Source organism: Camponotus floridanus, unplaced genomic scaffold, assembly GCF_003227725.1.
Source record: "Camponotus floridanus strain SB8 unplaced genomic scaffold, Cflo_v7.5 scaffold32, whole genome shotgun sequence".
NCBI lineage: Eukaryota > Metazoa > Arthropoda > Insecta > Hymenoptera > Formicidae > Camponotus > Camponotus floridanus.
Window position 1 is genome coordinate 1660241 of NW_020229459.1, and position 15571 is coordinate 1675811.

At 27.0% G+C, this 15571-nt stretch overlaps 2 protein-coding genes and 1 long non-coding RNA gene across 8 annotated transcripts; 2 read left to right on the forward strand and 1 right to left on the reverse strand.

Moving 5' to 3' along the window:
• Window positions 1–3346: 3346 nt before the first annotated feature.
• Window positions 3347–3860, reverse strand: LOC105252667. Its single transcript, XR_003123072.1, has 3 exons — window positions 3764–3860; window positions 3583–3688; window positions 3347–3497 (listed from the first exon to the last, which is right to left on the reverse strand). It is a non-coding gene; the product is annotated as an uncharacterized LOC105252667 (long non-coding RNA).
• A 73-nt stretch (window positions 3861–3933) lies between these two features.
• On the forward strand, window positions 3934–5794 carry LOC112638541. 6 transcript variants are annotated; one of them, XR_003123069.1, is made up of 4 exons: window positions 3934–4503; window positions 5315–5372; window positions 5448–5553; window positions 5639–5794. XR_003123069.1 is itself a non-coding variant. In XM_025410480.1 (4 exons), the coding sequence occupies exons 1-4, from the start codon at window positions 4031–4033 to the stop codon at window positions 5476–5478; spliced, it is 348 nt and encodes a 115-aa protein (XP_025266265.1). In that variant the 5' UTR covers window positions 3972–4030; the 3' UTR covers window positions 5479–5631. The 6 variants fall into 6 exon arrangements, 3 of the variants coding, with proteins under 3 accessions (XP_025266264.1, XP_025266266.1, XP_025266265.1); XR_003123070.1 differs by having other exon boundaries at window positions 5448–5549; XR_003123071.1 differs by lacking the exon at window positions 5639–5794 and having other exon boundaries at window positions 3972–4044; window positions 4259–4503; window positions 4668–5372; window positions 5448–5631.
• Window positions 5795–6449: 655 nt separating this feature from the next.
• LOC112638536 (proto-oncogene tyrosine-protein kinase ROS-like) lies at window positions 6450–14952 on the forward strand. The gene is made up of 10 exons (XM_025410474.1): window positions 6450–6949; window positions 8411–8552; window positions 9106–9199; window positions 9338–9670; window positions 9851–10171; window positions 10406–11859; window positions 13123–13227; window positions 13398–13552; window positions 13826–14299; window positions 14533–14952. The coding sequence occupies exons 1-10, from the start codon at window positions 6803–6805 to the stop codon at window positions 14881–14883; spliced, it is 3576 nt and encodes a 1191-aa protein (XP_025266259.1). The 5' UTR covers window positions 6450–6802; the 3' UTR covers window positions 14884–14952.
• The last annotated feature ends 619 nt before the right edge of the window (window positions 14953–15571 follow it).

Sequence of the window (15571 nt, forward strand, 5' to 3'; positions counted from 1 at the left end):
TAAAAATGTATTCAAGAATAAGAATAATAATTATGTTACATCCAGACTCTTGAATGGATATGTCATCTGGAAGAGCGTAACTTATTTACCCCGATACACTTTACAAGAACGTGAGTGATTCTGGTCGAACAAACTGTTTGAGCACATACGCTATTTTATTATTTCACAAGAAATATGTATGTTAAGTAAATGTCGCTATTTTTAAAACAATTTATTTAATGAAAAAGCATTTTCTATTTGATATTACCGAAGCAATGACGACTAAAATTAAATTAAATAACATGTGAATAATTTTGGATCAAAATTATTGTTCCAACGTTCTAAGAATTTTTTTGACTATAGAAAGGATCAGTTAATATTTTAAAGCATATTTCAAAATGTATACTTTCTTTGTATACACAATTTGCTCTGCAAATAAGATTTTCTTGTATAATTGAATCATTTCTGATGTGACGATTGCTATTGCACAATGGAACTGTTTTTCTAAATTTAATATGTGTGGATCGTCATCAAAATTAAAATCATCAATCTGCCGTGAATCTGTAAAAAGCAGGACAGAGCAACACGCATTCTATGAGACGCCAAAACAAAAATGAATTGCAAGAAAAGAGACAAAGAAACAAATAAGATAAAAGAGTTAATATCTGGATGAAAAAGAGAAAAGTCGTTATATAATAATGCGCGAAGGAGCAACATGAAATTATTATTAGCAGGCCAGGCAAATCAAGTCTGCAAGAAAGCCATAACGAAAGCGTTAACGCCATCTCATTACACGTGCTCCTATCATTGTCATGCGCTGCCATTTTCAGTCTTTGTTTGGACATAATATCAGCTGCGTGGCTTTCTTGCTTACTTGATTATTATTTTATAATGACTTCATTTTTGTCTGCTTTTGTCAATAAGAATATATGGTTAATTATTGATCATGACACCTAATTCTATTATTTTATTTTTACAAATAGCGTTCTTGCAATTATATGTTTGAAATCTGACAAGTCAATTTTTTACCTTTTTATACGCTACGTCCATCTCAGCGCAGTGGTTTCGCCTTCCAATATTTATTTTATTTTGATTGTTATCTATCAACCACTTATCAACCATTAATTTTAATTCCTTTATAATATTTCATAATTCCTACGCAAAGAAGCTTCTTCAGTCTTTTTAAGTCAAGATTTCATCAACGTATTCTTCTTACTTCCTCAGTCAAAAATTCTTCTACAAATCATACGAAAAAGTAGTAAAAGATGATAAAAGTCTATAAACAAATTCAATAATATAATTTTGAAAAAAATGTATTATATATATATTTTTTTATATATTGATGAAAATGATAAAATACTATCAAAAGTAGAAAAGTTATGTCAAAATATATTCAACTAGAAGAAATTAATAAAAAGACAAACATACACACATTATAAAATTTATTAAAAGAGAAAGGCTAAGGACCGTGGCGTAGGTTACTACCTTTTCAAAAAAAGGTAAAAAAAAGAACTCGAGTCCTCTCAGTAAAACATTATTATATAGTACTATTTTACAAAAAATTATTTTAATAAAAAATTGCTGTATTAAAAAAATTGTGTAAAATAGTTGTCATAACTATCTACAAAAATTAATGATATATTTAAATACAAAATTACGTCGAGAATAAAAGAGTGCGATTTTATTTTATGTTTATCAACAGTGTGTGTGTGTGTGTGTGTGTGTGTGTGTGTGTGTGTGTGTGTGTGTGTATGTGTGTGTGTTAGATGTGATTGATTGCTGATAAATAATTAGATGAAGAAAAATTATGTTTATATTTTCGTCGAAAGTTATTACATCTTTGTCGTAAAAGTCAGAATCCCGATTTCTTCAACGATGAACAGTTGATTCATGTAGCTCGTAATTTAAAAAATTTTAATTATTAAAAAACTCGACACTGCTGAATAATATACAAATAAATTTGGTACATTTTTTAAAATTAGAATCCCTATTTTTGACACGTTTCTTAAACGTATCCAATATTTTTAAATTTTATAAAACGAATGTATGCTACTTGGAGTATCATAGGATATCTTAAAGTTATTTATTGACGACAGCCATGTGTTATAAAACGTTTCGTCATCTATTGATAATGCGTAAAAGGTTAACTGTCCATTTGATAATGCGTTAAAGGTTAACTGTCCATTCGATAATAATCCTATCTTGTTGCAATGTAGCAGGAATTAAATCAAACTTCAAATATTGTTTCGAAAATATTATAGTGCTAAGAAGTGATATATAAGAGATGGTATATAGAATCCAATAAGAGATGGTATATAGAATCCAATAAATATTATTGTTATATGTACTACATAACTGATATAACATAGTTAATGAAGAAAAAATTGTAAATTGATATATATGTATTAATTTACAATTTTTTCTTCATTAACTATGTTACTTGAATGTTTGTTTTCTTATAATACTTATTAGATATTTAACATGTGTATTTTTGTATTTTATATATTATATAAGATCTGCACTTTTTGATGTAATATTAACTATTTTGTAAATTCATAAATGGTACAACACACAATTGTAAATTCATAAATGATACAACACACAATTGTAATTTTCTTTTCAAGTTTTTTTGTATTGCGTTTTAAAGCTTTTTCCTATTTCAAACTGTACATATAAATTTTGTACATACATATTATATATCATTGTTGTGGAGCGAATAAATATTTAAAAATATTATAAAATATTTAAAAATATGTCTATTATTACACTGGAGGGAAAAATTTTTTTAAATCAAATAAATTTGTTTTTTTGAAACTTTTGCTTTAAATGCAAGGAATTGTTTATTTCATTTAAGCAAAAGTATTTAATTTTAATTAAATATGCATGTTATATTAAGAACATTATTTTCATATATATTTCATATATATTTTTTATATTTAAATACTATTTTCGTAAAATATATACTATAATTTATTAAATTAAATATAATATTTTTTTAAATTAAAGATTTAAAATTTTTGGAAACAAAAATGCATTTTAATAAATATTTTGTAAAATTAAAATAAAAATATTTAATTAAAAATTATATTTTTTAAGCATATACATTTTTTAAACATATGTAAATAAATACTTAGCTTAAACAAACAGACGTTTTGAATACAAGTAAATACGTGACACGTAGTACCCACCGAATAAACAGTTTTCTTGAGTGAACTAAAATTTTTTTATTTCAAGATAATTTTTTCCTCAGTGTATGAATTTAAAAAGAGATTATAATATAAATACTTGTTTAATTACTTTTAGTTATTCTTAACAGAATTATTCCTAATTATTTTTAGCAGAAGTTTCTTTAATGATATAAATATATTTTTAAAAGTAAAAATGTTGTAAAGAGCAAACGCAGTTGTAAGGCGTGTTTTTGAAGAAAAAAATAATCCATGAAACGATCACATTAAACGATCTTTCTTCTTTATTGACCTCAAACGTTTCGGACTCAGTTCGAGTCTTCTTCAGTGATTCTGACAAAACAAAAAAGAACCAAATAAGATAACATTAAAAACGCAGTCATTAATAGATAAGAGAGAAAAAATGTAGTTATCATACGTGCATAGTCTTAGAGAGTGAACGTGAACTCGTCAAGGCAAGTCGACTCGAAGGAAACCAAATGCAAGTAGCCCTTTAAGCGGTGCAAGGCGCAAAGAGTGATGCACTAACAAAATAAAGGTATACAATCTAGAAACAAAGCCTTGCAATAAAAAATTAAAATTAGACAAAAACAACTCACTCGGACTCGAGAAGACGAAACAGAAACGGAGACGAATACTCAGCACGCACATAGCCGACTAAGCAAAAAGATTCGAATGCTAACGATAAAAAGACGTCATAGTGCGATCGACAAATCAATCCGTATACACTGAGGACAAGAACAGTCCTAACAAACAACAAACTATTAAATTTTAGACATGTTTTCAATAATTGATAAACACGAAGTATTCAATTTTAAGGTGTTACTATGGAGATTCAACTTGGCGATTGATAGTCTGTTGAACAGATGGGACTATATAGGTAAGAATTGTCGAATACCTCGCGATGAATTTTTAACGACAGTTCGCCTCGTTTTAAACTCTACATTTTTTATGTTCAACGGTGTTTGCTATCAACAAACATTCGGCACGCCCATGGGCTCTCCTCTTTCGCCGATTATTGCTGAGATCACGCTCCAAGATTTGGAGTCAAGGGCCATCGCGACTCTTCCTGTAGATCTCCCATTTTATTTTAGATATGTTTACGACGTTGTGTTGGCGGCTCCCTCCTCAATGCTTAGTACCATTCTGGACACTTTCAACTCGTTCCACACAAGGTTGCAGTTTACTATGGAGGAGAGTGCCGACAATCGTTTGAATTTCCTTGATGTCACTATCATTTTGGAGGATGGATTGATTCATTTTAATTGGTTTCATAAACCGACTTTCTCGGGGAGATACCTCCATTTTGAGTCGCGACACCCCCTTTGCCAGAAGATGGGTACGATAAATGGTCTTACTGATAAAGTTTTCTGGCTTTCTCATCCAAAATTTCATAAAAAGAATTTTGAATTTATTATCAACATTCTGTTGAACAATGGGTATCCTAGCTCTCTTTTTTATTTTCCATACAATTATTGACCGACTTAATATTTTATTACCTAGATTTAACAATAGACTTAATGATGCTTTGACTATAGATAGAAATGTGAGTGACGATGTTAATGAAGGAGTGAGGATCTCATATTTTAATGATCCGTATATTAATAACATATCTGAGCGTTTCCGGCTTTGCGTCAGAGATCTTGATGTCAAACTTTCCTACACTGGAATAAATAATTTGCGCCGTTTTATTAAAGTCAGCAAAGATAAGATGGATAAAGACTCGCGCAGCAATATAGTTTACAAGATCAACTGTGGATTGCGACGCTTCTTACGTTAGACAAACAAGACGCTTATTAAGGACGAGAATTAAAGAACATAAAAGGAACCTTACGTCCATCATTGCCGAGCACAGAGCGTTAGAACATACATTTGATTTTGACGACATTGAGGTTTTGGATGAGGAAACATTTTTAGGAAAGAGATTAATATCGGAGATGATCTATATTAAGCGTCAAAAAAATGCGTTTAATCTCCATAGTGACACCGTAAAATTGAATACTTCGTGTTTATCGATTATTGAAATCATGTCTAAAATTTAATAGTTTGTTGTTTGTTAGGACTGTTCTTGTCCTCAGTGTATACGGATTGTTTTTGTCGATCACACTATGATGTCATTTTATCGTTAGCATTCGAATCTTTTTGCTTAGTCGGCTATGTGCGTGCTGAGTATTCGTCTCCGTTTCTGATTCGTCTTCTCGAGTCCAAGTGAGTTGCCTTTGTTTAATTTTAATTTTTTATTGCAAGACTATGTTTCTAGATTGTATACCTTTATTTTGTTAGTGCATCACTCTTTGCGCCTTGCACCGCTTAAAGGGCTACTTGCATTTGGTTTCCTTCGAGTCGACTTGCCTTGACGAGTTCACGTTCACTCTTTAAGACTATGCAAGTTTGATAACTACATTTTTTCTCTCTTATCTATTAATGACTGCGTTTTTAATGTTATTTTATTTGCTTCTTTTTTGTCTTGTCAGAATCACTGAAGAAGGCTCGAACTGAGTCCGAAACGTTTGAGGTCAATAAAGAAGAAAGATCGTTTAATGTAATCGTTTCATGGATTATTTTTACTTTAAAAACACGCCTTACAACTGCGTTGGCTCTTTATGGCCTATTATTATATTTTATTTTAATTTGTTAATATCAAGTGCCTTTAATTTTGTTTATTTTTTATTTTAAAAATGTTGTATATCGTTTAATATATGAATGGATTGAATAACTTCACAAAAGGCGACCGAAACATTACAAAATTATTTTCATTTTAATTAAAGTGCTTATCATTAATTTGGAAAGTCGCCATATCAAATTACATAACATAATACTCGATGTTTATTGGTCCATAATACTCGATGCTTATTGGTCTTATGTTATGCATATGTAGCTATACAATTTGTGTGTGAGGGCCCTAAGACATCAAGCAACACATGATCAGATTGATCATTCGAAATCAATCACTACTGTGATCGTTAGTCAAAAAAGATTATCGCGTTACTTGTCGCTTAATTTAAACTACATTATATGAATATCACAGGAAACGTGTAATTGTGTACGAATAGTGGATTTTAAAAAGCATAGCTCGTAGTAACACAATCTTACGAACAAATTGTCATAACTACATTTTTAATAAAACCAAAGATATAGCAAATATTTAAGTGAATTCGATTACACGCTGCGTGTGTTTGAATATGTTACATGATCTATAATTTTATAACTTTTTTGATCATTTGTAATTTGATTGCTATTATCTTTTTATCGATTGCTTTTCTACTATAATATTAATAAAAAAGGAAAGCTGATAATAATTATATTCCTGTGTTCGCGATACAATCAAATGAATATGTAAAATTTTGCATTGTCATTTGTTCTCTTAAAAAAATAGAAGTTATTTACTTACTAGGAATTCTCTAATTTAATCTTAAGATAAATACTGTGATCGTGACCATGAAGAGAAATCTAAAAACATAATATTAGAAAATAATAACTTGCTATTCGTTAAAACTGACATTTAAAGAATTTATCGAAAATATATGTATATATGTGAATTAATATCAATTCGATTCATACATCAGAATTAGTAGATTGAGAAAAACAATTAATTGTGGATTGAACGGAAACCGATTGAGTGCAAACGTTTACGAAAAATGCAAATTATGTTTGGAACAATTTTATGTGTTTTATTGAACAGTTTAGTACTGACAAAGGCAACTATCACGCCGAAGGATGATAACACTTCAAACATCTTTCAGGAAGAAAGTATTTCCATATATCCGGATTTAAATTTCACGCAGGTAGGAGATATTTTTCGCTTAAACTTAAGAAACAATTGAATGTTATTGCAGCTAGTAATGTGACTAAAAATGAATGAATAAATTATATATTAAATCTATATAATAACATAAGATAAAATAAAACAATTCAATATAAAAGTAAAAAATATATATGATGTTGTAAAAAACAGATGGATAAAGTTTCGAAATTTTGATTACAAATGAATGTTATATAGTATATTAAATTTAATTAAAACGATATTTTAAAATTTGACTATGTATTTTCTCTCTCTCTCTCTCTCTCTCTCTCTCTATATATATATATATATATATATATATATATATATAATTATATATATAATTATTATTTCTAAAAATAACAATTTTTATATTTAATGAAGTTTTCTGTCTACTATCTGCTACATTAATATATACATACGATGACACTTCAATAGATTTTTATATTATTTTTCTTCAATTTCTAAAATTTCTTTATATTTCTAGATATTTCTGATATTTATAATATTTATTGATATATAGTAAGATTTAAGTAGATTTTATTTTAAGAAATTATTTTAAAAAGTTAGCATTACTTCTTTGTGTTAAGGGTAATTATATAACGGAATAAAGCTAAGTATCGAGATAGAAAATTTGTCTAATAAAAAAATCGTTCATCAAACATTCTTCAAATTGTATCTATTAACGTTAATATTTCGGTCGACGATACATTCGATAACAATTGCTAGAATTTATATTAATTTTCATTGTACATATATTCATTCATATACAATTACATGCACATATTCTTATCGAAGCATTATCGGTTTATACGATCGGTTTATATTATCATTTTCAAGATTTGAGTGTTAAAAATATAATGACACTCGAGAAAAAACTTGACAAGGATATAAATAAAAGAATATATATAATTACTATAATTAATATTTAATAACAGTAAAGAAACAATATTTTTAACCTTTTTATGCTTGAAGTACAAACATTAATAGAACTTTAATAATATTGGCAAATTTTTGAAAAAAATTTAAGTTACGTAAAATTGAGAAGAATTAACTAACCTATCATGAGAAAGAATAAAATCATTAGACAAAATTGTTTTAATAATTGCGAAGAACTACTTTCGCTTCTACTACTTGCTAAAAGCTGTTATGATTCGTCATTGACTCTTGTCAACCTATATTGATTGATTTTTTTTTTTGATATGATGATTTATGTTTGATATACAAGATGTTTTTAAAAAAAATAAAAAATAGAGTTTACAATATGAATAAAACTAAAATTGCATTGAATATATATTATATAAAAATGGTTTATATCAAACAGGTATTATTAAGCATACAAAGAAGGAATGGTAATTTTTCGTTTAATTTTATAATTTATATAATTTATCATTAAAAGCACCAGAAATAACCGCTTCAACGATATTCATTTTATAATTCTTTTTGTATGTTATACTTTATGAAGAATATTTCAATGTCCGAGAAAAATTATCATCGTATATTAAATTTTAAATCTGTCCGGAGTCATTCTGATAGTACTGTGAGAAATGAGCGAGAAGTCGATGAAGTTACGCTTGCAAATATTTCTATCATCCCAGAATCTATCGGTAAGTTACAAAAAATGCATCAAACATTAATAACATAATCTATGACGAAAAAGTGTAAATACAATTTAAATTTAAGAGAGAGTGGAAATAAATTTAAAAATACCTTTCAGCAATGAAAAAAAATATAAATTCTATTTTGTCGAAAAAAGAAATAAAAAAACATAATATAAACATAACATTGTACATAAAAATTGTCATGATTTAAGGTAAAGTCAATTGGATTAATTTGCTATTTGGTTATAAAACAATCACAAATATTGTACTCCTGATTTCTTACATTGTAGAAATTTTTCGAAAAGTACTTGTCATTTTATTAAAAGTTATTTATTCGTTTTTGCTATGTATTAACAATTACTTTTCTAAGTCTTAAATGACGCAAAAATTTTTTATATCATTTTATTTTTTAAAGATCAATACTGTGCTAATTTTCATATTTTGTAATTTAGATTTATTTTTCCTGTTTCCTTTATTTTCATATTAAATTGTTCTTTCTGATTTACTGAGATATCCACATAATTATTAATATAATTATAATATGTACAATCTATTCTAGAAAACAATTTGAACAAGCCAACATCTCTCAGAGCATTTGTACAATTCGACAGTCAATTCACAGAAAAAGTAAACGACATTTTTGTGATATTGAGGTAAAGAATCTAAATTATCAGTTTGTATTCTTTCATTTTTCTCTCTTTTCTTAAATTCAACGATATAAATATATCAAAATGTTAATTCTGTTATAATTTTACTAAATATAAAAAGACTGAAATATTATTTTTTTATAGATGGAACCAACCTAACTTTTCCGATGAAATAATACAAGGGTACACGGTGCAGTGTTTTTTCATCGAGGATTTAAAAGAGATTCAAATCTGTGAGGATAGAAATATTACCACTACAGAATTGGAGCACACGGTTCACAATCTGACATTTAACACGACATATTATTTTCGAGTACGTGCGCATACTAAAATTGTTGCTGGACCTTACACGGATTTAATTAATGTGTCGACTACACATGAAAATCCAATACCTAAATTATTACTCATAACATATGGAGATATCCAAATATGGGACGTGGATTTAAACATCATTACTAATTTAGTAATGACGTCACAGTACGTATACTGATAAAAAAAATAGTTAGAATTATGAAATTATTTTTGACACTATAAAGTTAAACTTATTATTACTACGCACAAGTTTATTATCAACATTATAGTAGTAATAATTATAAAATTCGAAATCTCAACTATAATTTTTTTAATATACTATTATAGTTGGCTCCTTTTTTTCAGCTCAGTAACAAATGCCGTTTATTCGATACAAGAACATAGAATTTATTGGAGTACCTGGGAAGGAGACCTAATGACATTGAAGATTAATGAAAATAATATCACAAAAATAGCTAGCTTTGATCATGATATACTCGTACATGATCTCTGCATTGACTGGGTAGCAAGAAATCTATATTTTACATATAAAGAGTATGATACATCAGACTACTATTACATTCTAAAGTTCGACTTAACAATGTCGGAAAATGGCATAATTAAATTTGATCAGATTTTCAAATCAAAATTTCGTATTAGCTATTTAGAAGTTTCACCGTCTATGGGGTACGTTCACTAAAGTTCGTCATTATTTTCAAAAATTAATTTTCCATTAAAGATTTATGCAAATTTGTAATTTTTCTATAATTTTACGTAGTTTTATAATAAAGATCATAAGTAAAAAGTCATAATAAGTTATTATATAATTATAAGAATTTCGAATTTTTATCACATATAAATTTCTGTTTTTGTTAAAATAATGTTTTATAAGAGTGAGTAAAATAATTATATCTTTTTTAGAATTTTATATCACATATCATACAATTGGATGAGTGGAAGACATGTAATGATGAAATATCATCTCGATGGAAAAAACGAGCAAATTGTTAAGATAAATGCTTCCCTATTTTATTATATTATATATCCTTTCAGTAATATGATAATTGATAACATGAATGATGAAGAGTCGTTAATTTACTGGTTAAATGATTGGAGTATAAATGTAACAGACATTAATATTTCTAAGTTTAATCAGATTTTACACAAGAAAGACATAAGTGATGACATCAAATTCCAATATATGACGATTGACAAAACAAACATTTACATTTTAACATATAATTCTCAATATAATTCATATACCTTCCTCGTTTTGAAAAAGAAATATGCAAGTCTCAAGAACGTCCCATATGCATACAAATATGTTATAAAGATACCAATAAGCTCAGATAAAAGTGAGTTTTTTAAAAACATATATATTTACGCTTTTGATAAATCTTCACAACCATATCCTCCAATGAGATGTCTGACATTTGACGAAAAAGTTTATAATTTTGAGAATGTGACTGCAACGACAAACAGCATTATTGTAAATCTTCCGGAGCCAGTTGTAAAGAGTGGATGCAAAAAATATAATTTACCAACTACTATATATACTATTTTTGTAAGCCATTGTTTAGACAACAACCTCAACAAGTCTGAAGAATTCAATGTGCCGCCAGGCGAGCGACATTACAAGATTCAGAACTTAACACCATTTACAGAGTACAAGTTGAAGTTTACTTTAAGCAATTTTTACTATGATCAATTATCAATAAATTCACTCGATTCGAACGTGACACGAATAAAAACTAATTTGGGCAAACTTAATGTACCAGAAAACATAAGTGTTTTAGCTTTGACGCCTACTATAGCAGTAGTTCATTGGATGCCACCCAAGAAATTAAACTGCGTGGTTGTGACCTATGAAGTACATTGGAAATTAGTGAACGACACGCAACAAGAGAATAAACAATTTATCATTGTGCCGAAACGTGTGGCAGACGGCAGATTTTTCACAAAGATTAACTTGTCGCTACCAATACAAGATTACTTGATATACGTGCGTGTGTATCCAAGTAATTTCAGCGATTTCTACAACGAGAGTTTAAGCAAGATCGATCACATATACTCAGAACCAAACAATATTACTATGAGCGAGGCCAACACAAATAGCATGGACATTTCATGGATCTCAAACGTCAATCTTACGGTCTTTCTTACACTAGAATACAAGGAGATTGCAACAGAAAAGTGGCAAACAACGAATAATTTTAAAATGAATTATAACAAGGAAGTAATATATCATATCGAAAATTTACAGTCGGGAAATTTATACAAGTTTCGCTTGATATTGAGATATCCCGAATATAAGGAAACTTTTACATGGCCGACTGATGAAAGATTTATTTTTTCAACACGTGGTAGCAAACGTGGTAAGCAAATGAAAATACCCATACAGCAAAATAAGATTGTAGATATATTGAAGAATAATTTCATTGAAACATTGCAAATTGATTGCGAAACTTTGCTGAGTCATTGTTATAAGATGTGATAAAGTTAAGATATCCGCTTTTTGCAATGAAATATTGTAGCAATATTACGGTTTAATATATTGAAAAGAATGCAATGTTATTACAATCATTTAATAATATTACGTATAAAATATTTTCGTTTTTGATGGATAAATATCTTGAAAACAAATAATTAAATTAAAAAGCTTGATATAAATAGAAGTTTGCAATATCTAAGATAATATATTGCAAAATTATATTTAAACGTAATCATATAAAATATGTTTTTATACAAAATTACTTTAAACTCTTATTTACAAATCATTTTTGTTATTTTAAATGTTCTATATACTCTTATAATGGGTATTTTATATATATATATATATATATATATATATATATATAAATGTATATCTTTCTCTAATGGTTAATTAATGTTTATACATATATAAACATTGGTTATAGAATTAATTAAACATTACTAATTATATTTTTATTTAAAAATTTAAAAAATGCGTTATATTTATATTTATTTGTATGAGAAAGACATAAAAATACATTGAAAAATAAAATGATAGATATAAAAATATCTATTCTTAATGTAATAAAAAGATATCGTATTTGTACATAAAGTAAAAATATATCATAAAATATATTTTAACATTGCTATAAAATGTTATCTATATTTTAATAAAAGAATAGAAATGCTTATGAAAAGAGATGCTTATCTTTAGCTTAGAATTGTATTTAATCGACTGATATTATTTCTGTGTCATTAATTCGTTTGACTTGTGCAAAAAAGTAAAATTCATTGCATATATATAAATATAAGAATATATATTATTACATTATTTTTACAGATAAATTAAAGAGTGTTATAGTTTCCAAATGGTTTCAAAATATTAATATTACATTGCTAATACTCAATTCATATTTTGTTAATTTATATTTCTACAATGTTTGTGTAATGTTGCATTGCAATTTGTGATATTGCAATATTGTTGCAAAGTAGTTGTAACATTCTGTGCTGCATAGATATTATAATATGATATACTAATATTTTTAAATGTGAATAGGCCTAAAATTTAAAAAAATTAAATTTTTGTAATAAAGTTACAAGTAAAAATAAATTTTTAAAAACATACACACACGAAGATATTAAAATTATATTTTTGCTTAATACAGATATTTCGGACACTCCTGGAATAATAGCGAAAAAATATTACTTATTATTGATGTTAGGTTTTATCGTTATAGTTATTATAATCTGCCTCTACTACTTTTATTGTTGTAAGTATTGTATATTTGATGATGGTATCAACTTGAATTGTTGATTATACATATATATCTGATATAATATCTAAAAATTTACTAAAAATAGTAATTTACTTATATAAAAGTAAACGAAAAATTTTATAATACACATATTATTACATAATTAAGTCGAAATTTTATAACAGTGTATCGTCAACGCAGAGGGAATAATGAACAATTTTTGTCTTCAACAATGTCCGATATAGAATTGGAGATTCTACCGGATGAATGTGCGATAACTAAAATAGCACGTAAACAAATTAGATTTACAAAACATATTGATACCGGCGCATTCGGAATGGTAAAAATTAATGTTTTCAAGCAATGTTTCAAATTAATTTCTAAATGAACAAAACAGATATGTATTTTCTAATAAAGATACAAAAGAAATTATATAAATTTTTATAATAGATTATAAATAATATAAAATTTGGATGAGACAACAAACATTCACTTAATTTCATATTTTTCGTTAAATTATTTAATATAAAGTGAAATATAATATTACTTGACATTAAACTATACTATTTTCTAATAAATTACTTAATGTAAATTTGTGTGAAATATTTTGCAGGTGTATCAAGGAAAAGTGAAAAACTTAGAAAGTTCGGGCACAGAGATATCCGTTGCAATAAAAACGCTTCGGAAAGATGCTTCCTCCCATGAGAAAAAGAGATTGTTAAAAGAAGCCGAGCATATGAATCGTTTTCGACACAAACATATATTAAGATTGTTGGGCGTTTGTTTGGATGGAATTTCTCCGTTTCTAGTGTTCGAATTAATGGAAACTGGTGATTTGTCAAAATATTTGAGAGATTGTCGAAATTTGGAAGCGTCAGATTCGCACGCTCTGCGTTTGCAAGATTTGTTCGCCATGTGCGAAGATGTTGCGCGAGGTTGTTGCTACTTGGAAGAATTGCATTTCGTACATAAAGATCTAGCGTGTCGCAATTGTTTAGTATCTTCGAGAAATCGCGAGAATCGTATTATCAAAATTGGAGATTTTGGATTAGCTAGAGATATCTACAAGAATGATTATTATCGCATGGTAAATACAATTATTTAAAAAAATTAAAAAATAAATTCATTTGAAAATACTATCCATTTTTTATCATAATAGTATCGTGCATTGCTTCTTCAAGTAATATGGAATATAAATAGTTTTTATATATATATAGCAAGAGATAACGTTTTTCTTTTTGCACATATTGTAAAAATGAACAACTTGAACCAGAAAATTAAATATTTTAATGTTTTAATTTTGTTAAAATCATGTTTTAGAGAGGAGAAGATTTGCTTCCTGTTCGCTGGATGGCACCCGAATCTTTGATGATCAGAACATTTACTTCTCAAAGCGATGTTTGGTCATTTGGTGTTTTAATGTGGGAAATTACATCGTTGGGTGAGCAACCTTATAGTGCCAAGACTAATGAGGAAGTGATATTTTATGTAATCGCTGAAAACAGGTTGCCGATGCCTCTTAACTGTCCGTCACTATTGTATCAGTTGATGGAACGTTGCTGGAGTGAAGCAGCGGCTGCTAGACCAAATTTCGAATTTTGTCTGAACAATATTATAACATTAAGAGAGAACATAGAAGATGCCTTACTGAGTCCAGTCGATACTATTTAGCTGATATTATAATTAAATTAATGTTTATTTTCCAAATGATCCAGTAAATCTTACTGTAGGAAAAGTATTTGTAGATAATTGATTCTGTCTGTTCTGAATTTAAATTTTATTAGTAAATTATATTAAAAGATAAAGAAATAATATAAGATAAAATTATGATATATAAAATTAATAATATAAGATTAGAAGGTGAAGAAATATGATAATTTTTAAATCTATATTTAACATCTGTACATCATATAAAATTTGAATAAAAACTTTTTTTAAAGTTTATATTTTTAATTTGAATAAAATAATTGAATTTTTTTATATATATATATATGTATATATATATATATATATATATTTTTTTTTTTAATATTATATTTGCTGAAATCATGTTACATACTAGAAAACAGAAAGTCTGTTTCTTATTAAAATATTTATGGAACATTTCATTATATATTTTAAGATTTATAACTTTATATTTATTCGAACATAATTTTGTTCAAATGGCTTGATAATTGTTTCAAAAAGTTAAAAATTAAAAAATTAAAAATTAGAAGAAAAATTGAAAAGTTAATAATCTCTCTTATATCTAAGATCGACGTGATAGAGATAACAATTTTAAATTTACAACTATCATTCACTTGCAACTTTGCTTTACTTTCTTTTTAGATTTTTCGTTTGTATATAATTATAAAAAATT